Below are 27,843 nucleotides of genomic sequence, written 5' to 3'. Positions count from 1 at the left end.
TCCCTGTGTCTTTCTGAGATCCTGTCAAGCTGTCCCCCGACACTCCTTTGGCACCAATCCTGACCAGTCCTCCACCCTTCTCATGCAAAGAGATGAGCCCTAGTTGAAAGAGCCCAGCTTTGGAGTCCAGGTTACCTGGGTTTAAGAAGAGACATTGCTGGGCATTAATCTCTGTCCTCACAGCTAATACCTGCCTTCCAGGAAAGCCACCATCAGAAATAATAGTTGTGAAACATATAGTTCGAGACTGACTCCGAGAAGATGCTCAGATGAGTCACTAGTATTTTCATTTGCTTGAGAGACTCATCTGCCCAAATTCTCTACATGGCATCCTTAAGGGTCAACATCCGCCCCATCCTGGGAGTAAGGTCCTATCCAAATACCTTCTCATGGCCTTCTTCAAGCAGTGTAGCTGAACATGCAGGCTTTTTTGTACCTCTATCGCCCGTGCACGATGTTTGTCACATGCCAGCCTTTATGAAAAATACTAGGATACAGATCTAGAGCACCCTGCCCTATTCCTGGCCAGTGCCTTATAGCATTTGTTTATAAGACAACTAAACATATACTATTGATTTTTCTGTGTTCATGGGAGGCACAAATAACCCTTAACAGTTACTGTTTCAGAAATAATGTTGGCTTGACTTTGAAGTCCCTTCCTCCCTCCCTTGCCTTCTAAGCAGAAGACTGTCATGCTCAGAACGCAGGCTTCTCTTCTCTTCCCACACTCGTTTCCGAAGTCACTGTTCCTCGGTGAGGGAGTCAATTAGACTTTTGAGTGGGTAGCTCTGTACTCTAGGAGACTGCCCCATATGGGGCAGGACTTTTAGCATCTATGTATCTCTTATCCCCAGTCATTAAGCAAGTGAGACCACCCCCCTCCATGTCCTGATGCTCCAGCTGACATTCAGTGCAAGGTGACCTCACCTAGTCTAAGACTTTAAATATCTAGAGCAGCGGTCCTCAAACTACGGCCTGAAGGCCACATGCGGCCTGCCCGAGGACATTTATCCGGCCCGCCAGGTGTTTTTGCCGCTGCTGCCTGTCCTGCTTAACAGCCGACTCGTCCCAGGCCCAGAGGAATTTGTTCATAGTTTTTTGTTTTTGTTTTTTAACTGTAGTCCGGCCCTCCAACAGTCTGAGGAACAGTGAACTGGCCCCCTGTTTAAAAAGTTTGAGGACCCCTGATCTATAGTCTTAAGACTTAGACATTTATCCCCACACCTCAGATTTATGACTCTGGACGCATAACCAGCTCTTTCTATACCTGGTGTGCTAAGTGTCTCAAATTCAACTTGTCCAAGACAACTCGTGCTGCCCTCCAAGCCTCTTCTCCAAGTTGTCCCAATGCCAACACCTGGCAGCTCCACCCTGCCAATTGTTCAGACCCACCGCTTTCTTTTTGTTTTTCAGTTTGACATTTTTATTGACATAAAGTTCAGTGTGTCAGTTGTGCAATCATCACCATGATCAATTTCAGAACCTTTCTTCTTTTCTGCTTGTTGTTGTTAGCTCCCCTTTGCCCAGTCTTCCCTGCTGTCACCCCAAGAAAGGAGTAATCCACTTACTGTCTCTAGAGTCACCTCTCCTGGATTTCTTCTCTTGCATCATTAATCATTTTATTGGGAGGCTCTTACAGATCTTATAACTATCCATAATTCAGTTGTATTAAGCACACTTGTACATATGTTGCCATCATCGTTTCCAAAACATTTGCTTTCTACTTGAGCCCTTGGTTTCAGCTCTTTTTTCCCCTCCCTCCCTTGTGAATCCTTGTTCAATTATATTTTATTGTTGTTATTTCGTATCCTACGTCATCCGTTGTCTCCCTTCACCCACATTTCTATTATTCATCCCCCTTGGCGCAGGGTGGAGCGGTGGAGGGATGGGCTTATCATGAATTTATAATAAAGAAAAATATACCCCAAAAAGAAAACACAATAATGAATATCAACAGCAAAATAAAAGAGAAGATCTTTCTTTTGCAGAGTGGCTGGTGGGTTTGAACACAGACCAAAGTGTCAGCTTACAGTGAGTCAGAGTTCTTTGAAAAACAATTATCCCAGAGACAGGGTGCGATGTAGCAATGATGAAAAATACAACTTTCCTGTAGTTCCTAAATATTTCCTCCGCCCCCCACTATCATGATCCCAATTCTACCTTGCAAGTCTGGCTAGACCAGAGATGTACACTTGTACAGATAGGAACTGGAAATACAGGGAATCCACGGCGGATGATCCCTTCAGGACCAGTGGTGTGAGTGGCGACACTGGGAGTGTAGAGGGAGAGTGGGTTGGAAAGAGGTAACCGATTACAAGGATCTACATGTGACCTCCTCCCTGGGGGACAGACAACAGAAAAGTGGGTGAAGGGAGACGTCGGACAGGGCAAGATATGACAAAATAATAATTTATAAACTATCAAGGGCTCATGAAGGAGTGGGGAGTGGGGAGGGAGGGGAAACAAAGAGGACCTGATGCCAGGGGCTTAAGTGGAGAGCAAATGTTTTGAGAATGAGGGCAATGAATGTACAACTATGCTTTACACAATTGATGTATGTATGGATTGTGATAAGAGTTGTATGAATCCCTAATAAAACTATTAAAAATAATAAATAAGAAAATAAAATAATAAAAAATAATTTAAAAGAAGAGAGAAAATCCTCAATTGATAAAAACTAGGACACATTTAAAATGGTCAAAGGGGAGACCAGATGATAAGTGTTAAGTTTCAACCTGACAACATCGTTGTCAGCCCACTGTCCAGTGCACTCTTGTGTGAGAGCAAGGCTGTTCACATCCCTGGTCATCATTGGTCAGAGGTAACTCACCAGAGGGTTAGTCCCACAGGGGGACCTTGCAAACAAATTTTGGTCTCTGGCTGTCATTCATAGTCTTCTGCAAACGGAGTGCCCAGAATTTAAGTTCTAATACTGTTCCCTTCTACGGTCTTGGATTTTATTGTTTATAATCCTTGGATCATACATGCTGGTGTGCTTCTTCCACATGGACTTAGCTGATGCCTCACTTAGATGGCCGCCTGTTTTAACGCAAACCTTAAAAATCCCAGATGCTAGTCTTTATGATAGCTGGGCACAGTCTAACTTCTTTATACTTTTCATAACATCCATATCTTCAGTGGTCTCCTCATGATGGCAAGTATGGAGTGGGACAACATCATACGACTAACTGTTCTTAGATGAGGCGTATAACTAAGTGCGAACTCAAAAAAATCCATTATGGTTTATATATGTCCCTGGTCCACTTGGTAGACATCATTATCTTTTTATTGAGACCCACCCACCACTTTGGAACCATCTTTTGCCTTTTTGTCTGTGTCTATGAAGAGTATTATCATGAAATAAGCAAATACTAAGTGTTAGAAAGCTAAGAAGAACAGCCTAGATCTAAAAGAATTGAAGAAAAAACTTCAAGTTGCGATCTTGATGGATTCTGTGAGCAAAATAATGAACAACACGGAAAGAATCAAAGAAGAATCCGTACAGAATCGCTTCAGCCAGTCGGCCAGCTCAAGAGGCAGCATATGATCAAAAGCCAGTGGCATTGAAGGAAAAAGTCCAAACCACGCTGACAGCATCAGTGAAAAGCCAGGCCAGGAATTGATGGAGCACCAATAGAAGTGTTTCCACAAGCTGATGCAGTCCTGGAAGCACTCCCTTGTCTACGCCACGAAATTTGGAAGACAGCTACCCGGCCACCCAGTGGAAAGAGATTCTTATTTGGACCCATTCCAGAGAAAGGTGAGCCGACAGAATGCTCAAATTATTGAACAATATTATTAACATCACGTGCAAGTACAACTTTGCCGAAGATCATTTAACAGCAGTTGCAGTCGTACATGTGGTTACTGCGGGAGGTTCAGGCCGCACTCAGAGGAGGTTGTGAAACAAGGGACATCGTGGCTTATCTTGGCTAGAGAGTACCAGAAAAGATGTGTACTTGTGCTTTATTGACAGTGCCAAAGCATTCCACTGTGTGGATCATAATATACTGTGGATGACATTGTGAAAAGTGGGAATCCCAGAATACTCCATTGTGCTCATGCAGAACCTGTCCATAGACTAAAAGGCTGCCAAAGAACCCGAACAAGGGACGACTGCATCGCTTAAAATCAGGAAAGGTGTGCATCAGGGTTAAATCGTTTTGTATGTTTAGTCCATGCTGAGCAAATGATCTGAGAGGCTGGAGTCTGCGAAGAAGGATGCAGCATCAGGATTGGAGGAAGGCTTATTAGCAACCTTCTAGATGGATTGGACACAACCTTGCTTGCCGAAAGTGAGGAAGACTTGAAGCACTGCTGATGAAGCAAAGACTGCAGCCTAGCTTAAAAAGACACCTATTACTGTCTGACAACTTGCAGGCCAATCTCGTGTCATGCCTGAGTTGTAACCCTATTTGTTCTCCCAGTTTCTTATCACCAATCACTCAGAACCCTTGAGGACTTCCCCTCTCACTCAGCATCTGGTTGAGGTGTGGCCTGCAGGGCACTGAGTCATTGCCCCCCCCCCACTTCTCTGCCCTGGCTCCCACCTCTCTCCCCACTTCACTCACTCAACATCGGGGCTCCTCCACAGACCGACAGCCTATACACCTGGTACACCCTCTCCCTGGACCACTCTTGGTTGGTGTTTTGTTGACTCATTTCCTTCAGATAGCCACTAAGCTGCCCCCTCCTGTATTTGTTTCCAGGGCGCCCACAGTAAAGTTTTGCAGATCAAGTGGGCTCTAAGAACCGAGATGGATTGTGTCATCGTTCTGGAGGCCAGAGGAGCAGAAATCTGGCTATTGGCCACGTCGATTCCATGTGGAGGCACTAAGACACTCTGTTCTGTGCCATCCTCCTAGTGACCTTCTGGTGACAGCTGTTCTTGGTGGTCCTTGGAATCGCTCCATCCTCTGCCTCTGTCTTATCATGGCCTCCTTCTCTCTGTCTACGTCCGTCTCTTCTCTTTCCTAAGGACGCCACTCATTGAGTCAGAACCCACCTTAGCCCACAATGACCTCATGTTAACAGAAACATCATCACAGCCCTTCATTTCAAACAGGGTCACATTCTCAGGTTCGTGGGCCTAGGACGTCAACATATCTTCTGGGCCCAGCAGACACAGTTCAATCCATAGCACCTCCTCAGAAGGGTGATCCCTGGGTACTCCTGACAGAATAGTGTCCCTGACCTCAGCATCACCCTCCTCCTTCCTCTGCTCTATTTTTATTTAGGACCACCAGGCTTGCTGCACATGTCTCTTCTGTGTGTTGTCTGTCTCCCTAACTGGAACCTGCTCCCTGAGGACAAAAGGTGTTCTGCACCCAACAGTTAGGACCTGCGCTTTCTTCCCCCAGTGCCTCCGGCGTGTAGAAGACACCAGCTCACATCTAGTGAACAAGCCCACGAGGCTCTAACCCAGTCGGATTGTTCGTGCTTTGCTGTTCTCGTGCCATTTCTGGTTCGCCCTTTCTTCCAGTCGGCCCGTTCTTACCCAGGGAGCACCGAGGCTCAGGCGCCCCGTGTCAGAGCAGAATCTCCGCCCAGCACACTCACGAGCAGGTTCCCTGAGGGCCCTCGGTTGGCACCTTTAGCTATTCCTGCTGTTCCCTTCCCTTCCCCCATGTTGGCACTGCCCAACCGAAAGTGAAAAGACCTTGAGGAGATGTAAGAATTTAAAGTCTTTTAAAAAAAGAAAAAAATTTAAAGTCTTTACTGATATTTCTATGTTTTATCCACCTCAGAGCCTTCAGGGCATGACTTTATTTTACGCAGGAGTCAGACACACTCTTCTCTTATTTCCCAGCCCTTGGCAGAGTGGAAGGAGCAGAGTGGTGCCGGCGGCAAGTACGTTGACAGCTGTGAGGGGCGACAGCCTAACAGAGGAAAGGCAATAGACTAAAAGCCTCGCCGTCTTGAGGCGCTTAAGGAGGGACGATTCCTAAGCATCGGTGCAAGACGTTAGGGAATTTTTTTTCTTTTTTAAATAACAATGCCTGCTACTTAAAAGTGGTGAAGAGAAGTGAACTCACACTTCCTGCGCACCAATGCACATCCAGTCCGATGAGCGACTCTCTTCTGTTACCTGCCTGGACATGGTGGTGACTTCCTTCATCCTGGAGGAGATGGATGCTCATGGGCATGAACTCGGGCAAGGCACTGCAGAGTCCTTTGGGCACTGGAACTCAGACTGGCCTGAGTCCACAAAGCTTTTCAGCACCCAAACTCTTTCTCATGTACCATTCTACCAAAGACCATGTACATTGGTTCTCAGGGAGCTTTGTACCCAGCATAGTTAAAGTCCAGAGTTCTGATGCCCAAAGCAGGGTTTGCTGGATAGTTCACTGGTGGAGGTTGAAATAGTCTCCGTGCAACCTGTTGGCTTCACAGCACCCTTGTCCCCAGCCCGGGGTGTCTCGGTGAGCTGATGGGCAGCACTGAGCCTTGTCCGCCTTTTGTTCCCCCTTTTCTAGGACCAGCAGCAGGCCCGTCAGTCCCAGCTGGCTCAGGATGAGCGTGTGTCCCGCTCTTATCTGGCGCTGGCCACGGAAACCGTGGACATGTTCCATATCCTCACCAAGCAAGTCCAGAAGCCGTTCCTCCGACCGGTGAGCATGAACTTTGGGGTCTTGGTTGGGTCCCCTGGGTTCTCCCTTCAAACTTTCTCACTTAGGTTTTTTTTTAGGGTCGTTGTGGAATCCTGGAAGTTTCAGCTTCCTGTTCACTGATAAAGGAACCCTGGTGGGGTAGTGGGAGGGCTGTTAGCTGTAGGGTCAGCAGTTCAAAACCACAAGCTTCAACTAGGGGAGAAAGCCCGGGCTTTCTAAAGAGTTCTAGTCTTGGAAGCCCACAGGGGCAGGTCCACTCTGTCTTGCAGTGTCTTTATCGGTCGGCGTTCACACAGTGGTGAGGGACGAGGGGGGGGGCAGGTGTCACTGACACGTCAAAGCCTGTTGCTGACGTTGTGCCCACTTATGCTCTGAGCACCCACAGCTCTCTGCTTCCGGGGTATTGGGGCATTCCAGTCCCACATCCCAGCCTGCACAGTGTCCTTCCAAAATGGCTGAATGCACTTGCTGCGCAGACACCACAGTGGGGTATGCGTGTTGAAGCCGTGACGTGCTTTTTCCCTATTGGTTTCTATATCACTTATCAGAAGACTGTCCAGTAGCACCTATGCCGAAAAGCGGTTACTTCTACTTAAATAGATGTCTGCTTGGTGTGTAATTATTTCTATTAGAGTGGCTCTGCTAAAACATAGGAAACCAAAGGTTCATAAGAGCCATAATTAGAGTTTATGGTATATAAAGGAAAGTCAAAATGCTTGTCCTTGACGTGACCTGGGTCCCGTGTCTGAAATTGAAGCTGGTGGCCTTTCTTTGATCTTTCCCGTCATGCGGTCAGGAGCTTCCCGGTGAGAACAACGGTGGGGCCTGAGATTCGGTATTCTCTGGCTGTGTGGAGATAAAGAGTTTACAGGGGAATAGAATTTTACTATCTAACATGTCCTCTTCCCTCTGCCACACAACTCATTTTGGCCTCACCAGGAGAGGCGGTGGTCACCACGCCCTGGCCGGGGGACCACTCAAGAGCCGAGTCACCTGCTCTCCGTCCACTTTCCCCTCCTGCGGTTTCAGAGACAGATTTGAGTTCGGGAGCAGGGGCTTGCCGCAGAGCAGGACTGGCCTGTGAAAATGCCGCACCGAATGTACACCAGACCTGTACACCAGACCGTTCAGACACTTGCTTCCCGTAGCGGTTTGCCTATCTCCCCTTCTTGAACCTTTTTCTGGAGAAGCTTAGGCTTTGGGGGCTCACCTGGTCTCTGTCAACAGCGGTGCAAGCCTCTTTTGGTGGCCCCCAAACAACCACAGACAGTGCAGAGGCAGATGAATGTGGATACGTTGCAAGAAAACGACATTTTCCAAAAGCAGATGTGGGGTCAGTTTTCGCCATCCTCTGTCTAAAGCTGTTTTGTTTGAAGTGGGCGGTCCCGGGAGTGCAGGTATGTGCCTGTGTCGATAGGAAGCTATTGAATGATTTGAGAGTGAATCATCAGGAGCCTCGTTCTAGTTCTAAGGTCTTCATTTTCCAAAGGACATGATAGGAAGTCCGTGAATGCTGCTGTCAGTTAAAGTGTGCGGCTCTGTTGGAAGCCCTCGCCCGTCTCTCAGTGCACGCGGATCTGTCAGGGAACCCTGGTGGTGCAGTGGCGTGGCACATTGGTCCACCTGGTGGTCTGCGGGAGAAAGACCCGGCACTCTGCTTCCACGAAGATTGCAGTGGAGGAAATGCCACGAGGCAGTTCTACTCTGTCATGTGGGATTGCCGTGAGTCCGACTCAACAGCACTTAGCCACAACCCGAGGGTGCCGCCCACACACACCCCTGGGCCTACTGTGAGCTTGCTGCCCCTTGTCCCTGACTCTACTGGCTGCTTCTCATCTACCGTACTCTGATCACTCCTGTAGTTTACAGCTTTTCAACGGTTACCGTATATACTCGAGTATAAGCTGGGCTTTCCAGCACATTTTTAATGCCGTTTTTGTGGTAAAACTAGGTGCTTTGGCTGATACTCGGGTCGGCTTATACTCGAGTGTATACAGTAAATGCTGCCAAGCCAGGCTTTCGTACTTCAGATTGGCTTACTTCTTTTGTGGTTTTTTTATGAAGATAAAGTTTTTATTCCAGGTGGGACTATTAATTAGATAAAAATAATATCATTTTTCTTTTTCTTATTTTTTTAAATCATTTTAGTAGGGGCTTAAACAACTCTTACTTATCACTATCCGTACTACAGATCCGCTTACTTCTTCTTATTTTTTTAAATCATTTTAGTGGGGGCTAAAACAACTCTTACTTATCACTATCCGTACTACAGATCCGCTTACTTCTTGCCTGTTTTCTCCTTCCTTTCTAGTTGTTTCATGTCATTTTGCTTTGTTTCACCAGCAAGACCGTGAACAATTCAGGACATAAATTTTCTCTTCTCCTTCTGTTGCATTTCTGCCCTCATTGTGTCTGATATACAAGTAAGAGTGACAGGGACTGCCCCACCGGCCAGGGACTCTGGCAGTGTATGAAAACGCGCATGAAAGGGTGGCTGGAAGCGTGGGCGCAAGCACTTTGGTGACTCGAGGTAGAATGATGGGCTCGTGACTAGTTCTTTTTCATTTACCTGCTCTGTGGAGTGAGACTTTTTTGTGTTAATTAAAAGAGAAATGTGTAGAAAAAGTTGCCTCGTGGCTGTTTACAAATACCTTATCAGCTGGGCGCCTTGCGTTAAATGTCCCAATTATCAGAATGGAAGCGGCTGGAAGAGACCGTTTGACTGTGCAGCGCCTGGGGGGCTCGGCGATCCAGGCGCCCTCCTTCTCCCTTCACTGGGAAATGGGGTGGGGGTCCTTCTTGCTCGTCTCAACGGCATCCGTTTTGTTATCCTCTGATTTTCTAGGAACTTGGGCCCCGTTTGGCTGCGATGCTGAACTTTAACCTTCAACAACTGTGTGGCCCCAAGTGCCGTGACCTGAAAGTTGAAAACCCCGAGAAATATGGCTTTGAACCAAAGAAGCTGTTGGACCAACTGACAGATATCTACTTGCAACTGGACTGTGCTCGGTTTGCGAAAGCCATTGCTGACGACCAGGTCAGTGTCTCGGGGCCAGAGAGACCCTCTCGGGAAGAACCGAGGGTTCTGGCTGCTACACCTGGCGGGCTGGGGTTGCTTGTTAAGTAATCCCATGGAGTCTTCCCTCTCCCCACTTGGACACCTTAAAATTGTTGTTTGAGAAGTTTCTAGGATATATTTCTCTAGTATTATTGTTGTATCATTACAACAATAGGGGGCTCTTACAGCTCTTATAACAATCCATACATCAATTGTATCAGTCACATTTGTGCGTATGTTGGCTATCCTCATTTCGAAGTGTTTTCTTTCTACGTGAGCCCTTTGTATCAGCACTGGGGGGCAGTACATTGGTTTGGTTTTCCAATTCTCCTGTACGGCTGCTGCGGCTGCCCATCCCAGGAGGTTAGGGTCACACAGAGAAAGCGTGCAGTGTGGACAAGCAGACCACGAGAGTGAGAAAAGGACCACCGAGTAGATGATAGAGGAGTGACCAACCAAACGCCAGCCCTGCCTGCTGCTGCTCGTGGTGTGGGCAGCGGTGTCCGCACGTGGGGCGGGAGTGTCCACACAGCCCTGCCTGGCTCCATTCAGAAGGCAGCTGCTCACGTGCTGCTGATGCCACGGGGAGAGAAACACGGGCAGGGGTTTGCGTGTTGGCTTATCTCTGTTCACAGTATGTGGTCTCTGGTGACCACTGGGCAGTTTCCATTTGGACTGGCTGGCGAGAGGTCTGGCCTCCTGGTTGTTTCAGAAGAGGACGGAAGGCTGGATGGTCCCGGATGAGGGGCAGCCTCTCGTCTTCTCTCTGGAGCCAGTGGCTGTGCCTTGCTGGGTGTGTCTCGTTCTCCTGGGCAAACAAAGGGAAGAAGGCACTGTTAATTTCTCCTGGGAAGAAGGAGGCTTCTCTCCTGTCTCTCAAGAAGGGGTTGACCACAGTGGACAGAGGTGAAGGATGGGGGCAGTGCAGAGAGGTCCTTGCATCAGGCCTGTGACCTGCACTGACGGCCACTTCCGGCCCTGCTTTTACTGGCCGAACCCAGTTCCACGCAGACCACAGCGGTGGGAGCCTTGTCCAGGGCCATCATTCGTCAGAACTTGAGAAAGCCCACCGGATCCCATGCAGGCTTTCCTATACGTGAGTGGTTCTCTACTCTGGGCGGTGGGAGCCGGGGAGGGAGGCAGAAGTTTGAGTCAGTGCCCCACTGGCCTGACGCTTTTTGTTGTTGCTGCCGTTTAATGCTTTTGTGTGAAATTTCCCAGCCACAAATTCGACCATTTTTAAGTGACGTGTAATAGGTTCACAGTGTTGTGCAACTAGCACCAAACATTTCCATCTCCCCAGAGGCGTCCTGGGGTCCGTCAAGTAGTCGCTTGCCATTCCCCCCAGGCCTGACAGCCAGCCAGTCACCTGCTTTCCATGTCTGGATCTACCCTCTGACCGCTCACGTGAATGGAAGTGTGTTGCGTGCGGCCTCTAGTGCCCGGCTTCTTCACTCGGCAGTTCTTGGGGCTCGTTGGGTTGCAACATGCATCAGGCTTCATTTCTCTTGAGGGCTGGATTCCGGTCCCATTGCATCGACAGACCACCTTGTGTGTGTCCATTCATCTGGCGATGGACATTTGGTTGTGTCAGTCTTTTTGCTTTATGGTCAATGCTGCTGTGAACACTAATGTGTAATTACTTGTTGAAATACATATTTTCTGTCTTCGGTATGTACACAGGAGTCAAACTGCTGTATCATACGGTGACTCTTTAGATTTTAAAACGCGTATGGAAGGGGTATTCTAAGCAGTTAATTCTCTATGCGTAGTGTTTTCGTCAGGTGCCATCGGCTCGGTCTGACTCACAGCCACCCTGTGCATGACAGAATGGAACACTGCCGGGTCCTGCGCCGTGCTCACGGTCCGTCGCTGCGCTGTTTCAGCCACTGCAGCTGCACGTCTCAGTCCCTCTTGCTGAGGGCGTCCTCTTTCGTACAAAGGTGCATTCTGGCTGTTCTTCTTCAGGACAGACGTGTGTGCCTCTGGCGGCCAACGCTATCGCTCAAAGGCGTCCATTCATTTTGGTCTTCCTCTTTTGTTGTCCAGCTCTTGCAGGCATACGAGGCGATTGAAAATACCACGGGTTGCATCAGGTCCACCTTAGCCCCCAAAGCGACACCTTTGCTCTTGAACTCCCCCAGGAGGTCTTGGGCAGCAGATCTGTCCAGTGCCAATGCCATTGGATGTCTTAACGGTACTGTGCAGGTAGGGAGTTGGCTTGGAGTCCACCTAAAGCAGATGACTCCATCGTGTGGTCATTTGTGTGGAAGGTCTTCACCCCCACCAGCAGCGTGCTCCACATCCTTGCCGATTCTTATGATTTTCCTTTTTGTTGTTGTTGTTGTCATGTCTCACCTCTGTTACTCAGCGTTGGAGATTGCCCTCAAGCGACAAGCTGTTGTAGCCCTGGTGACACAGGTTAGGCACTTGCCTGCTCACCGGGGGCCAGCAGGTGGGCGTCCTGGCAGTCAGCTCCCACAGAGATGAGAACTAGACAGCTCCACAGGGCAGGGCTGCTCTGTCTCACCGGGACCCTGGGAGTCAACAACCAACCAGCTGGCATTCCACAAGCTCAGTACAGGCAGGAGGTGGTAGGCACCGAATTCATGACCAGGCTTGGCTGGCAGTATGGTTGGCATTTGTCCTTTAAGCACAGCCCATCCTGTGGACATGACTCAAGTCTGTTCACACTTTTGTCTGGATGCGCCCATGTCGGAGGCCTGGGGGATTCTTAGCAAAAGTTTCTTGAATAAGGATTGGTAGAGAGTGGGGGAACGCTCCATGCGCTTTACGGATGTTCATGCCAAAGAGCAGAAAGGCCCAGCCTGTGGGGCACCTCCAGGATACCATGCCCCACAAGCAGGGGAAGTACCCTCTCCCCTGACATCTCGCCCCGACTAGAAACGCCAGGCTGGCTCTAAAAAGTCCCCCTCACCCCTCATTTGCCTCAGCCCCAGAAATAATAACCTGCCCATCCACTCGGGCTTCTGTTATCCTAGTTTTCTCGGCCTGTGTGCTTTTTAGGACTTTCTGAAAAGAAGGAAACATTTTCTGCAGCTTGCTGTGTTTTCCCACTGACATCGCCTTTCCTCATTGCAGAGATCCTACAGCAAGGAGTTGTTCGAAGAAGTGATCTCAAAGATGCGCAAGGCCGGGATCAAGTCCACCATCGCAATCGAGAAGTTTAAGCTTCTGGCCGAGAAAGTGGAAGAGATCGTCGCCAAGAATGCGCGCGCGGAGATCGACTACAGCGATGCGCCCGATGAGTTCCGAGGCAAGTGCAAGTGCAGAATTCTTTGGCAAGGAGTTTACTTCCGAGAGCAGCATTCAAAGGGAGCTAATGTGTGCTGTTAGCTTGTGAACGGTTTGTTGTGGTTGCTTTCTGATAGCCCTGGCGGCGTGTGCAGGAGGCTACTTGTTGACCTGTTAACCAAAAGGTTGAGAGTTCAAACCCACCTCCTGCTCCGAGGAGAAAAGATGAGGCATCTGAGCCTATAAAGATTCACAGCTCTGGAAAGCCCTGAGTTGAATTGATGGGAGGCGAGAGAGAGATGCTTTCTAAAACACGTGGCCTGACATTACAGTTCCCTAATTTTCATTCCTACTGTAAATGAAAAGAAGGGCCTTCACCAGACAGCTACCTTTCTAAGTGAGGGCTCACGTGCCCGGCCCAGCTGAGCCCTTCTTAGATGCAGCGCTCAGGGCCGGGGGCTGTGTCTGCCCCACTCTTTCCTCCCAGCACCAGCTGGCAAAGGCGACTCTCCTTGCCTTCACCCAAAGTCGGGGGCTGTCCTGCGGGTGTACTGTCCTGATTTGCTCAAGCATTAGATTAGACTCGGGTTGACAAAGGATCTCTGTCCCTACAGACCCTCTGATGGACACCCTGATGACTGACCCCGTGCGACTCCCATCGGGCACCATCATGGACCGCTCCATCATCCTGCGGCACTTGCTGAACTCCCCCACCGACCCCTTCAACCGACAGACACTGACAGAGAGCATGCTGGAGCCAGGTAGGGGGTGCCCAGCTCGGGGGGCTGGCCGCACAGACACCAGGGCCAAGAGATTAAGCAGGAAGCGTGCACCAGAGATGAATCAGAAGAGGAAACTTTATCAAACCCTGAACCTATCTAGTCAATGGCACTTTGTATGAAAAAGACGTGAACCATATTTTTAAATATGTACCCCCATGCCTTGCCTTCTACAATTCTCAGCTTGATGTGAGGGCTGAATAGCCTTGTGTCTCCATTTTTAAAGAAAGAATTTCCAACATCTTCTCTCAAACAGCACCCTCCCAGGCGAGGCCTTAATCCTCTCTCTCTCTCTCCGTCTCTCTCCTCAGTGCCGGAACTGAAAGAGCAGATTCAGACCTGGATGAGAGAGAAACAGAACAGTGACCATTAAGCCACCCCCCGTGCCCAGCCCCTGCTTGAAACAGCCAAGGCCAGTGAGGCCAACAGAGGAGGCAGCATTGGTGGCGGAAATGCTGTAGCCACGTCGGAGGCCACATGTGGCCACACGCACCACGAGCCCACCCAGAGTGACCAAACGCTAGGGTCTAAGAGGACGCGGCGAGAAGAGGAGCCCAATTCCTGTACATATATTTAAGTGACAAACACGGTCAAAAGCTCGAGGGACACATGTTGTGGTTGCTTACGTAATAAAAGTGCGTCCTTCACGTCTGGGGCTTTTGCAGCTGATAGCAGTGGCGAGTGGGGCTGGGCAGCGTCGCCGTCATCTGTTGTTGTTCTTGTTTTTTAAACCCCATATCCGTTGATTTGATTGTGATTAGAGAACCTTGGACATTTTGCTGCTAAATACTCTCCCCCGCCCTCCTCCTTCCCGACGTCCCCGACTTGCACTGCTGTGGATTTTTTTTAAAGAGAAGCAAAAACAGAAATCACCTCTCTCCTCTGGCCCTCCAAACATAGATTCTGTGAGGTAACTGTGCCTGCAACAAAGTGTTAATCCTGGGATCGTATTTTTATATCATATTCACATACTTGTTTTTTTTAATTGGTGTTAGATGACATGATTAATAAAAAAGGCAAGCTATTTTCAGAATTTGAATTTCAGTTTTTCTTTTTTTTTTTCTTTTGCAATGCCCCTCCTAAAAATTTTTTATTCTGAACCAAATGAAGTGGCTCCAGCCGCTCCTCCAGTCCACGTGACACCTGTTGGGACGCTGAGAAGCAGCGACCACCACGGAGGCATGGGAGGACATCGGGACTTACCTGACCTTTGGTTGGTTGGTTGGTTCGGGTTTTTGGGGGGGTGGGAGGTGGGTATAGGGATGGTTTTTAAAAATACTACACGACAGTTCTAAGCCTTTGCAGTTGTCCCCCAAGGGTAAATCAGTTCCTCTACTCTTGAGTCTGTGAGTTTAAGGCAGGGTCATTTGTATGACGTGTCCTTTGGGGCTTGGCCTTACCAAAGCAAAAAGGGTGCAAGAAATGTGGAAGTACATCTGTTTATGTAAACACACGCATACACGCACATGCAAACACACACACACACACACACACCTTTTTGTATTACTGCTCCCTACAGAACATACTTGAATTCTTGGATTCCCCGTGGGGTAAAAAAGGATTTGAAACCATAAAGTGTTTTAAATTAAGTCTACAAAAAACATACTTTCTTTTTCTTTTCCTTTTTTCCCCCCTCCTCACAGACAATGTCCTCTGTTCAGTCCCTAACTGAAATGACAATAAATGGTGATGCACATTCAGAAAGAAGCTTCTTTGAGTCTCTTCTTTCCTCGGTGTGGGCAAAGACAGGGGCGGGGAGGATGGGGCCGGGAACACAGGCCAGGTGGGTCTGCATGTGGCTCTGCTTCTCTTACCTGGAGTCAGGAGCTGCTGTCTGGAACATGATAATGTTCTTGATTGCATCATCTGCTGCAATAGGTGCTCAGTGTCACTGCTGGTTGGCTGGAGCAGCTCGAAGTTGATCATGTTCAGCCTCCTGCCCTGTCTCCACACCCTACTCCCAGACCTACCAGATTCTCACTCAGGTGCGCCCCAGGTCATAAACCTCTTAGGCACGCCAGTATATGGAAACATGATGGGATAATAGGAGTATTTGCTTATTTGGCATTTGTTCGGTGCCAGATGGAGTTGCTGAGTGGCGCAAACAATTAAATACTTGACTCCCAGCTGAAACAGTGCCCTTTAGACTAGCCACCCAGAGGCCCCTGGAAAGCACACCTGGGGATGGGTTTCTGCAAGGTCATGGATTGAAAACCCCATCGAGCAGTTCTCCTTCACCCAGAGGGGCACCATGAATCGAATCGACTATGGCAGTTAGCAAGAACACTCTCATCTATAATATGCAAGATGTGTCTATAATTCTCGAATCCACACATAATTACACGTGTCCGTTGGCTTTTGAACTTAATTTTGTTGGTCTCATGAATGTGTGTATGTTTTTCTCTTCTGCTTCCAAACTATAAACTCTTCCGGGGCACCGCTTCTATGAGGCAGTGTAGCAGCTGTCCCCGTGAACTTGATAGGGTGTTTCTTTGCACCACCTCCTCAGCACTTCTTTTGAATATTCTAATTCCAAAGGCTCAGGGACCTTGAGCCAGGGAGGGGTTGGATAGCAGCTACCTGCTTGGACTGGATTTTTAAAGCCTCAGGGCTGCTCATCTAGGAATTTGTCATCGCCTTCCTTCTCTGGTGCACAATCAAATTTTAAAATCTGTTTTTAAAGAAGGCCTGACTCAAAGAAAGGTGAGCTAAGAATGCAAGTGACTCAGGAGAGAAACGACCATTGAGTGAAACGGGATTAAAATAGCGTCTTAATCGCTTTGTGACTCGCTGTCGTGTGGGTTTTCCCAAGCGCCTTGGTAGACTCTCTTCTGGACTAACGGCTGAGGCACATTATTTGGTCCACGTTTTATAACGTGGACCCAAACTAGTCACGTTGACTCTTCTCCTTGGGGTGTTGTGACAGATCCCATCTGGCAGTAACTGTTTGATGGAAGGAAGTGTCCACAATTGACCATATTTGCATCTGCTAGTGTTAGGCTGAAGAAGCCCATCCTTGTTGGCCGGATCCTAGCAACTTGAACTTCATGAGTGTGGTCGATGTGCAAACCGCTCTTCCACATAGTCATCTGACCCACTCATCCACCTCGTGAACATCTCTGTCCTCGCTGACTCACAGAGATGAGACAGGCACAGAGCAGGGTCAATTCCTTGACCCTGAACTTTTGGCTCGTTAATAGGAATCTGTCATCTGGGCTTCAGAGACTGTCCCATCTCCATTTGTGTTGAATGTGACTAACCCTTATCTGTCCAGTTGTTCCAAAGGCTTAAAGAGATTCAGAGAAGCAGCATAGCGTCTGAAGGGGGTTTAGACCTTGGGGTCAGTAGCCCACAACTGTACACCTGATTCTCATTCTGAACAACTTCAGTCTCATTACCAGTCATTCACTGTTAACTCCCAAACTTGTACCTCCCCTCGGGGCCCTGCTCTGCACAGCAGACACACTGGGCCTCAGAAATCTAAAGGACCTCAGACTTAAGATCTTAAACTTAAAACCTGAATTCCTATGAATTTACCTCAAACCTGCTCCTCTTAGTCTCTCCATTCTCAGCACTTGGCAATTCCACGCCAAACCCCCGGGGTCACCCTTGATGTTCCTGTGAGACTTGTGCTCCCAATTTGTCCACAGTTTCTCAGCTCTGCCTGTAACATCAGCAATTGGTCTCTCTTCACGAAGAACAACGGTGGGTGGGGGTGGGGGAGGATAGGAGGAGGGTATGGGATATAGCTAATTATCTCCATGAACAATTGCCACCTTTGCCAAGAAACCCAAACAACTGAATGGTGGTTGATTATGAATAAGGAGCATGTTGATCAAAGATGCCATAGAAGGCTCCTGATCAAAAGGGGAGAAATGTAGAACAATTCAAATGCTTATGGACTCCAGGCTTTCTGAATCCCTAAAACTATTGCCCTCAAATAACCTTCAATCCTTAAAGCAAAAATATCCCCTGAAGTCATCTTAAAATTGAATACTTAAGCTTAACTAGGAAAAAAGTTTTCCTTGAGTATTTCGTTCTTTTAAGAACTATATGGGATCAAAGAAAAAAAAATCATATTGAGAATGAGGGTAGTGCAGAGTGGAGACCCAAAGCCCATCTGTAGGCAACTGCACATCCCCTTACAGAAGGGTTGTCGGGGAGGAGACGAGCCAATCGGTGCAGTGTAGCAATGATGAAACATACAACTTTCCTCTAGTTCTTAAATGCTTCATTCCCACCCCCACCCCCACCCCCGCACTATCAAGATTCCAATTCTACCTTACAAACCCAGTTAAACCAGAGGATGTATACTGGTACAGATAGGAACTGGAAACACAGGGAATCAGGGACAGATGAACCCTTCAGGACCAGTGGTGAGAGTGGCAATACCAGGAGGGTGGGGTGAAAAGGGGGAACCAATCACAAGGTTCTACATATAACCTCCTCCCTGGAGGATGAACAACAGAAAAGTGGGTGAAGGAATACATTGGTCAGTGTAAGACATGAAAAAAATAATAATTTATAAATTATCAAGGGTTCATGAGGGAGGGGAAACGTGAGCTGATACCAAGAGCTCAAATAGAAAATGTTTTGAAAATGATGATGGCAAAAAAAGTACAAATGTGCTTGACACAATGGATGTATGGATGGATTGTGATAAGAGCTGTATGATCCCCTAGTAAAATGATTTTTAAAAAACCAACTATATGGGGTCAAACTGACAACAGCAATTCACAAGATTACATAGGAACTTAAGGCACAAAATGCAGTGGCTTAAAACTAGCAGTCACGGCTTCGCCGGGCTCACTCTGCCATTTTCAATTTTTCAGAGTCGACTATAATCTTGCTGCTTATCTGTACCTGTGCTGATGTTCTATTCTTGGCACCCAGCGTCCTGGATAGAAATAAAACAGAATTACTGGGCATATTGGGGAAGTGTGCCAGAATTGGTGAATGGAAGAGTCCTTATGTTGTATAGAGATGGCATTCAGCATCCTGTTCACGCAGTAGCTTGGAAAAAAGCCAGAAATCAATCACCAGCAGATTTCAATCTGAAAAAGGACTTACCTACAGAAAATAATGGAAAGAACAGTTCATCTTTCATCTCTGCACATTGAGGGAGGGATAGTTCCAGCTGCCGCTCTCCATGTCTCTGGTATTGGACCAATGTTCTATATTAATAAGATGTAACCATTTCATACTCAAAGAGTACGTATGTCTATAACAATCAACCTCAGGATTGTCACTACAACATTACATTCTGCACGTGTCCTTCTGTTCAATACTAATTTCTAGTGAGATCTCGATCTCTAAGGCAATAGCAAAAAACAAGATTGGTCAATTGTATGAAATTCCTTTCACTCTGATTTAGAAATGATACATCTTTATAGAGTCTTGAGACTTTGGGGGACTAGCTTTTTTATTGGGAGAAAAAAGTGATCCCATGTGTTGGTTATGATTGCATTCATATTTAATCTTGCTGGTCTGCCGGCGACCCCATTTTGGATGAACATGAACCAGAGTGCCTCTACTCTTAGCCAACTCTTGTTTATGACTGTGTTTTGGCTACGGTATTTAAAAGACTATGCATTTCTTAAGGAGGGACGTACATGAGGTGTGACTTCCGAGTATTAGGAGAATGCTCTTGTTTAAAAGAAGTTTAGACTAACTGACTGGTATAGTAGTCGCCTCTGAAATTTCTGGGTGAGTATAGATAAATGTCTCAAGTATAAATTTGATGAACCAGGCTGGGAGTTGGTGGTGGGGCCAGCAGCTGCACAGACTCTAGGATCCCCAGGCCTGGAGGGGGTTCTGCACATGGCTGGCTGGCTCTGCCCCCTGTCCAGTCCTCCCTGGAGTCAGCCTGGTGTGACCTGGCCCAGCGGAGCCATTGCTAAGAGGAGGCGGTCTCGGAGGCAGAGGGTGGGAGGAACATGACATCGCAGAGATGGTTTCACCCAAATAATCACCGGTGTGGAGGCAGAACACCTGCTGCTGACAAGAGGTATGGATGGCAGGTTTTTTTGGCAAGGCCCATTAAGAGTAACCCTGGAGACTTCACAGTTTGCCTTCGAAGAAATGGAGCAGTCGCCCCCGTCAAGATGCAGAACACGGGCGATTCCTCTGACCTGTCTGGAGGGAGAAGTTCGCCACCGTGGCCGAGCTGGTGCAGCATGACCTAGACCATCACCGGCCATGGAAAGAGAAGAACGGAGATGTTACTGCGCTCAAATAGCCTCCGAGCTGTGCAGACCCTACCTCGGAAAGGTGGTTTCATGGGAAAGAAGATGAGAAATGATTAACCGAGAAAGGAAAACATGGGAGCTCTCTTGTGCGTGCGAGCCAGAGCCACCGGGGAGGTTTTATTCTGTCCGCCCACACTGGCGATGACAAAGGGGAGAGTCGTGATGGCCAGTCCAGAGTCGCCCACGTCATGGTCCGCTGTCAGGACGTGCAAGTGGACCCTGGTGGAGGAGAGTTTGACGTGCAGACAGACCGCGTGCAGATGCCAAGGAGAACCCGACGGTGGTGACCCGCCCTGGGCACCACGCAGCCTCCCACACCCACCACTTAGCCCAATGCTGCCGACATGGAAAGCCGGGTTCGAGAACGCAGCAACCTAGCCGAGCCCACCGAGCAAGGCAAGCAAGGCTTTGGGGAAGCATTTGAGACGTTAGAACAACGGGAGTGCAGGCTTCTCTACAGCCAGAGACCAGAGAGTAAAAACAAGGACCCAGACCAAAACATCCTGCCGTTTGATCACGGCAGGGCTGTCCGCCACGAGCGCGATGACATCAGAGCAAATATCATCGTGCCGGCATTTCAAGCCAAGTGCAACGAGGCAAAGCCCAAGAAGAGTGACCGCCACCCAAGAGTGGAGCCCCCCAAGGCTGCCTGCAAACCACGGTGAACGACGTCTGGCGCATGGTGTTCCAGAAGTCCTGTGTCGTCGTCATGACAATGAAAGAAGTGGAGAGGGGGAAGCCAATGTGTCAAGGACTGGCTCGATGAGTCTTGCTCTCAAAGAATACAGCGTCATGCATGTTAGGAAGGTCAAGGAGAGTGCCGTTCACAACTACACGTAAGAGAACTTGAACTGTCGAAGGTCGGACAAGGTCTGCTCCAGGGGAGCACAGAGAGAATGGCTTGGCCAGACCTCGGCAAGCCCAGCGGCCCCAGGAGTGTGCTGGCCTTCTTGAAGAAGGGCCACCACAAGCGGGAGGGCATCGTGGACGCAGGACCCGTGGTGGTGCACTGCAGGGCTGGGATCGGCCGGGCGGGGACCTGCATTGTGATCGACATCCTCATGGACATCCTCAGAGAGAAAGGTGTTGACTGACATTGATGTGCCCAAACTATCCACACGGTGTGGTCCCAGAGGTCAGGGATGGTCTAGACAGAAGCACAATACTGGTTCATCTACATGGCTGTCTAGGGTTATATCCAAACACTACCGCGCAGGATCGAAGAAGAGCAGAAAAGCAAGAGGAGAGGACACCAATATAAATATTAAGTATTCCCTAGCGGACCAGACTAGCGATCAGAGCCCACTCCTGCCTTGTACCCCAACACCATCTTGTAGAGAAATGAGAGAAGATAACACTAGAGTCTTGGAAAACATGGGCCTGTGAGGTAGTTTATTGTGCCAATCTGGCCAATAAATACATGTGGGGTTAATTGAAGGGCGGAGAGATAAATGGCTCTGTGAGCCTTGCCTTTCTAGTTCTCCGATCTCTTGCTTCATGATGGTCGCACCAGGGTGCAGCTGCCTTAACCAGTTCCTGCTTCAGCTGGCAAGGCGCACTTCCTGCAAGACATTCCTGAGAAGCCACATGGACCTACCCTGATGCAGCCCTGGGTGCTGGAGCAGCCATGTGGAGACCCATGTCACATTCACTGACTCAGCTTTCCTCCTGCAGTCGACATCATAGTATGTGTTTTGTGAGATGGAGGAGGACTTTGTGGATTGCTGTTGGACATATGGGTTAATGGGTTAATGTTGGACTTGTGGGCTTGGGCAGCACTGGGTTGGGATGTTTTCTTAATGTGCACTTACCCTTTTTATAAAACTCTCTCTTATACATATGAGTTCCTGTGGATTTGTTTCTTTAAAGTACCCAGACTAACACAACCTACAATAAACATATGAGGAAATGTTCCCAATCATTAGCCATAAGAGAAATGCAAATTAAAACAACAATGAGGTACCACCTAACACCCTCAAAGATAGCCTAATACAAAAAATCAGAAAGCAACAAGTGTTGGAGGGGCTGTGGTGAGACAGGAACTCTCATCCACTGCTGGTAGACTTGTAGATATGTACAGCCACTATGGAAATCAATTTGGCAATTTCTCAAACAGATGGAAATTGAGTTACCATACGACCCAGCAATCCCCCTACCAGGGATATACCCAGAAGAGGCAAGAAACAAACCACGGCCAGACATCTGTGCTCCAATGTTCATCGCAGCACAGTTCACAATCACAAGGAGTTGGAAACAGCCCAAATTTCCATCAGCAGACGAATGGATCAAAAAACTGGTACATACATACAATGGAATACTATGCATCGCTAAAAAGCAGTGGTGGACGCATGAAGCACCTTGCTGCATGGTAAGAACTGGAGGAAATCATGCTAAATGAAGTAAGTCAAGCACAAAAGGACATGTGCAACATGAGTCCACTGAGGTAAACTTAAAAAGAAACAATGGTGCGTACGGGGAAAAGCTACTATATACATACATCCCTGGGGTGGGGTCAAGCAACTATGGCAGAGGCCAAACCCAATCCAGGGACATGAACGGCAGCCAACTAAATAAGAGGGGGAAAGAAAGAGATAAAAAAAGACATGGGTCTTGGAATCCGCTGCCTCTAGTACTTTATCACCTTTAAATCCTGGAGGCTGCAGTCCCCTGAGGACATACAGGTTTTGGCCCTGAGGTTTCTTTTAGGATCGGAGGCCTTAGATAACAAATCAATCCCTGCTTCTTCAGTTTTTCCTAAAGTTTCATCACCTAAATCATACTCATTCAAAGAGACTTTAGCTTGCTTTTCTAGATTTGGATAGCTCACACAAGACTTCTCACTTCACTGATAATCCTCTTTCTCTTCCTCCTGCAAAGGTACTAAAACTATCTTAACCTGAACCCACAGAGACCATGTCTCCACGGGGATACTCTCCCCATCTCTGTATGCTTTAAGTTTACAGTGACTTCCTCCCAGGTCTCTAGATCAAAAGTTCCATCCTCTGGGAACCATGGATTACACCTTTTTACTACTTTTAGAAAACATTGCACCTTTTCCTTCATTACTTTTACACCCTGGCTTTTCAGTAAGTGGATGAGCATAGTACCCTAATTTTCCGGTTTACTTTTACCTTGCCCCATTGTCCTCTTTCAAATACACATTCACTATGTCCACTACTTATCTGCCAATCCCCACACTGGATCATCACTTCACACGATTTTCAGATTCCCTCTGCATTCCGGTCGGGCCTTACAATTGTTACATGTATAACTCAGAAGCGTTCTTTTCATACTACCACATGAAGGGTGCCATCTGTGGTTGGAAGGGATGCCAGCCCCCCACCACTAATCACGGGTTTGCTAGGCACAATTGTATGGTTGAGATAGATATATGTAATAAAGTCATTGAGAGCATGAGAGATAGAAGAGAGAGATTGAAATAATGGAGTCAGACACATTTGATGGTAGCATGCTCACCTCAGCCTGACTTGGTGGTCCATGTGGAGAGAGGGGGAAGGGAAGGAGGACAAAGGGGAAGGGAACGGGAGCAAGGACAGAGAGGAGAGGGGGAGCGATGTGAGGCCAAGAGAGGAGCCACGAAAGGAGTTCTAGAGGCAGTGGATTCCAAGACCCAAAGCGAGGCTATTAAACAATCCCAGGAAACTCCCTTGCCTTCAAAGGTAGGGAAAGCAAAGAAACAAGACCAGCAAAGTAGTGAGAAGCATCTAAGATACCCAAATTTAAATCAGGTGAGAGGCAGGCAGAATGGGTATCAGGCCAATGAGAAGATTTTAGACAGGGTTGAGAAAACTAAGTCTGAGTCAGGAGGGGAAATGATATTAAAAGTATCTGCTCCCCTGATGGAATTTAGTGTAAGAAAGACCAGAGATTGCAAAACAATTAAGCAAGCCAGTGCTGGAGGTAGAGAGATTAGCTCCAAAGAAATGCAAACTAGGAGAGCTAACACCGAAGATGAAGGTCAGGAAGTGGAACTTCAAGATACACAGGTTGAGAAAACCAGCTCAGACAATAAAAGCAAAGAAGAAAAGTGTAGGAACCCACCTTTACTTTCAAGGGTAGAAAGAGGAATTGCAGAAGAAGGAGATTTAGAATTTAGAATGTCTTATACCATGAAATGTGTCTGACTCCATTATTTCAATCTCTCTTCTATCTCTTATGCTCTCGATTACTTTATTATAATATATATATCTCAACCGTACAAAAAAAAGAAAAAAATACATGGGTAGCTGGTGAGCAGGGCACTAATCCACCCAAGGGGAGGGTATTGTTTATATTTCCACAAGGAGTTGGAAACAACCCAAATTTCCATCAACAGACGAATGGATCAAAAAACTATGGTACAGATATACAATGGAATACTATGCATCACTAAAAAGCAGTGGTGGACGCATGAAGCACCTTGCTGCATGGTAAGAACTGGAGGAAACATGCTAAGAAGACAAGACAGATGCTATCGCCTTTTACAACTTAGGCTTGGAAGTCACATAGTATCACGTCTGCCTTAATTCAGTGTCCAACATCCACATGCATGTGAGGCCATTGAAAATACCATGGCTTGAGTCAGGCACAAGGTAACAGCCTTGCGTTTCAACACTGTAAAGAGGTCTCGCAGCAGATGGACCCAGTGCAGTGCGTCCTTTGATCTCGTGACCGCTGCTCCCATGAGCATTGATTGTGGATCCAAGCCAGACAAAATCCTTGACACCTTCAACCTTTTCTCCATTTATCGTGATGCTACCTATTGGTCCAGTTGTGAAGATTTTTGCTTTGTTTACATTCATTGTAATCCACACCGTATTCTTAATCTTCACCAGCAAGCACTTCAAGTCCTCCTCGCTTTCAGCAAGCGAGGTGGTGTCTGTCATCTGCATACTGCAGGTGGTTCATAAGCCGTCCTCCGACCCTGATGCCACTTTTGTCTCGCCATCCTGATTGAATAAGTCTGGTGAGGGGATACTGCCCTGTCGCACACCTTTCCTGATTTTAAACCATGCAGCATTCTCTTGTTCTGTTTGCACAACTGCTACCGGATCCATGTACAAATTCCCCATGAGCACAAGGAACTGTTCTGGAACTCCCATGTTTCTCAAGGCTGGTCATAGTTTGTTATGACCCACACAATCAAAGGCCGTGGCAGAGCCGATCAAACACAGATAAACATCTTTGTGGTATTTTATGCTTTCAGCCAAGATCCATGTGACATCAGCAAGGATATCCCTTGTTCCACATCCTCTTCTGAATCTGGGCTGACCCTGCCAACCTTCTGTCAGCTGTTGTTGGAAGATCTTGGGCAAATTTTACTTGCGTGTGATATAAATGAAATTGTACTATAAGATGAGCCACCTTTCTTTGAAATAAATACAAACATTGGGCTACAACCCCCAAAGTCAACAGTTCAAATGCACCAGCTGTCCCCCAGAAGAAAGATGAGGCTTTTGGCTCCCATCATGATTTACAGGCCCAGAAACCCCAAAGGGGCAGTTCTACCTTATCCCATAGGGTCACAGTGACCTATGGTCACTGTGAGTCAGAGCCAGCGAGTCGGCACTGAGTTTTGAGTTTGTGACAGACGGTAGTGTTGCTAACAGAACAGCTCCCAGTGCGGTTTGCCTTGCTGGCCTTCCAGGCCTCTGGAAATCCCCTGGGACTTCACTCACCATCCCGGTACTTGTGATTTCTGCGGCCTAAACCCTTCCCACATGTTTTAAGGCTTTCTTACAGCAGAACCCACTTCCAGGATCTAAAAGTTACTCCTAAACGGGTCACTCAAATATAGTGCCGTAAAACAGCGACTCTTACTCAATTTGTCATCTGGTGGCTCTAAGGTTGCCGGAGCTCAGCTGGGCGGTTCGCATTCGTGGACTCAAGTGGTTGCAGACTGGTCGCGGCTGAGGCTGGAGTCGGCCTGAAGACCTCCTCACTCCGGTGGCTGCCGGCTGGGACGCCTGCACAGCACGTCCTTGTGGCTGTCTGGCTGCTCTCAGCATGGCACTGGGCTCCACGAGCTGTCCCCACAAGGTGACCAGGCAGGAGTTATTTTCCCATTTATAACCTAGAACCCTTAGAGGTCGCATGGCATCACTTCTGCTGTAGTCACAGGTCTGCCTGTATAAAGAGGAGGAACCATAGGCCATCTCTCAACGGGAGACATGTCAAGGTCACATTGTAAGAAAAGCATGTGTCAGTGAGAGAGCTCACGGTGGCCATCTTAGTACATGGAACCAGCAACGTAGACTTACCCTGGTTGTACAGTGCCTACCCTGATCTATTTGCTCCTCTGCCTCTTTTTCTGGCTTCTCTGTAGGCATTCGTTTGTATTTTCTAGAACATACTCCCTAGGCCATTTTTGATGTTGCAGGTGACTTCTCCTATCTGTTATCCCTTGGGTAGCTTCATTGAATAGAAATTCTTTTGACTAGAAATCCTGGATTTTTCATATCATGAGGTGCATCTGTACTTTTACTTATGAATTGTTCAATTAACAGACAATTTGCCTTTTTAAATTGTGCAATTCAAAGGCACGCAGCCTATTCACAACACTGTGCAATGTTGTACAACCATGAGCGCCCTCTCAGTTCAGAACTACCGATGTGGTTTGAAAGCCTTATTTGGTTTTAATTGCAATCTTTTGAATAGAAAATGTATTCACAAAACTCAAATGCAGGTATTTCTGAAGAGTACAGAGAAAAAAGACCATGCCCTTTCGCCCACCCCGCCCCTCCGTTTCCCAATTGTCCCTGGACCAGTTTCCTTTTCAACCTAAGTGGTTGTAATACATACTGCTCTGTACCGCATGCGCACATGTGGATGTGTTCCACACAAAAATATACCTTCGGACTAATTAGTTTTCTTTTTCTAGCAGCACGTAGATGCCGCTGTTACCAAGTGCCCTCGTGGATCGCGTTGAATCAGCATGGTGGCTGGCTCGTCGCAGTGAGGTCAACCTGAACCACAGGCGAAAAACCTCCCAAGCGAGCCATTGTGCATGGGTGTCAATAGCCAGGACTCTGATTTCCCTGCGGATCACCAACTTGTCTTCCTTTGAGGTTGGCCATTAACCTTCTCACCTGCAATGCATCGGAGAACCTCTGGTAGGGGGCTGGGCAGAGAAGGTTTCTCTTTAAAAAGTAGCACTTAAACCATAAGGAAGTAAGGGGGAAAGGCCTGCAAAGATCTGAGGGAAGATGGTGCAGGTGGTGGGGCGCTCTGACCATGTAGCTTCTTTCCAAGGTACCCAGAGCTGTGCTTCATCGGCCCCTCACGCCGGCCGGTGGAGCCCATCAGTGCTGTGAAAAAACACTCCTCCTTTCTAGTTGATTTCTTTGGGATGACTGAAAAATTCTTTGGCAGTCAAGAAGGTCCTCATGCTCAGTTCTCTCATGTTTACTGCTTTGGGCCCCATGAGTCTGGATTGACAACACGATTAAATTTATAGCATTATAGACCATCCTGCCATGATGCTTAATGATTTCAACACTTTGTGCATATTCATTTTTCAAGTGCTTAAATTATTGCGTACAAGCATATATACACACATATCATACAATGTTTTTCAAGTGTACAACGTAGTGCTGTCAGTTATAGTAATCATGTTGTGCAACTGTTACTTTTAATCTATGCCAAATTTCCTATCACCTGAAACAAACTCATGCCAAATAACGACTCTCTCACTCCTTCTCCCTCCTATCATTAGTAATATGTGTGTGTTAGACAGGGTTCTCTAGAGAGATAAAACCAAATTGCTGATAATTTAATGTATTTATTTATAAAGATAATTAGATATATAATAAGAAATGAACTGTTAAATCATATACAGATAAATATATAATACAAGAAATAAACAGTTAAATTATAAAGCACTACAAATGGCT

General features: G+C 47.6%; 1 protein-coding gene and 2 pseudogenes across 2 annotated transcripts in view; all 3 read left to right on the top strand.

The window, feature by feature from the left end:
• The window catches only part of UBE4B (ubiquitination factor E4B), a 135,021-nt gene extending 119,611 nt beyond the window's left edge, over nt 1–15,410 (top strand). For both annotated transcript variants that reach the window (XM_045298742.1, XM_004705184.3), the window contains 5 exons: nt 6,477–6,611; nt 9,457–9,648; nt 12,772–12,946; nt 13,539–13,685; nt 14,015–15,410. In XM_045298742.1, coding sequence (XP_045154677.1) covers nt 6,477–6,611; nt 9,457–9,648; nt 12,772–12,946; nt 13,539–13,685; nt 14,015–14,076 — 711 coding nt within the window. In that variant the 3' untranslated portion in view covers nt 14,077–15,410. The remainder of the gene's footprint in view (nt 1–6,476; nt 6,612–9,456; nt 9,649–12,771; nt 12,947–13,538; nt 13,686–14,014) is intronic.
• Nucleotides 15,411–15,970: 560 nt separating this feature from the next.
• LOC115872759 lies at nt 15,971–18,716 on the top strand (annotated as a pseudogene).
• Nucleotides 18,717–19,639: 923 nt separating this feature from the next.
• Nucleotides 19,640–26,745, top strand: LOC101642152 (annotated as a pseudogene).
• The last annotated feature ends 1,098 nt before the right edge of the window (nt 26,746–27,843 follow it).

Source organism: Echinops telfairi, unplaced genomic scaffold (assembly GCF_000313985.2).
Source record: "Echinops telfairi isolate 266 unplaced genomic scaffold, ASM31398v2 ScPeMD7_7457;HRSCAF=8495, whole genome shotgun sequence".
NCBI lineage: Eukaryota > Metazoa > Chordata > Mammalia > Afrosoricida > Tenrecidae > Echinops > Echinops telfairi.
Note: the sequence above shows the minus strand (reverse complement) of the source record. Positions and strands in the feature narration are given on the sequence as shown.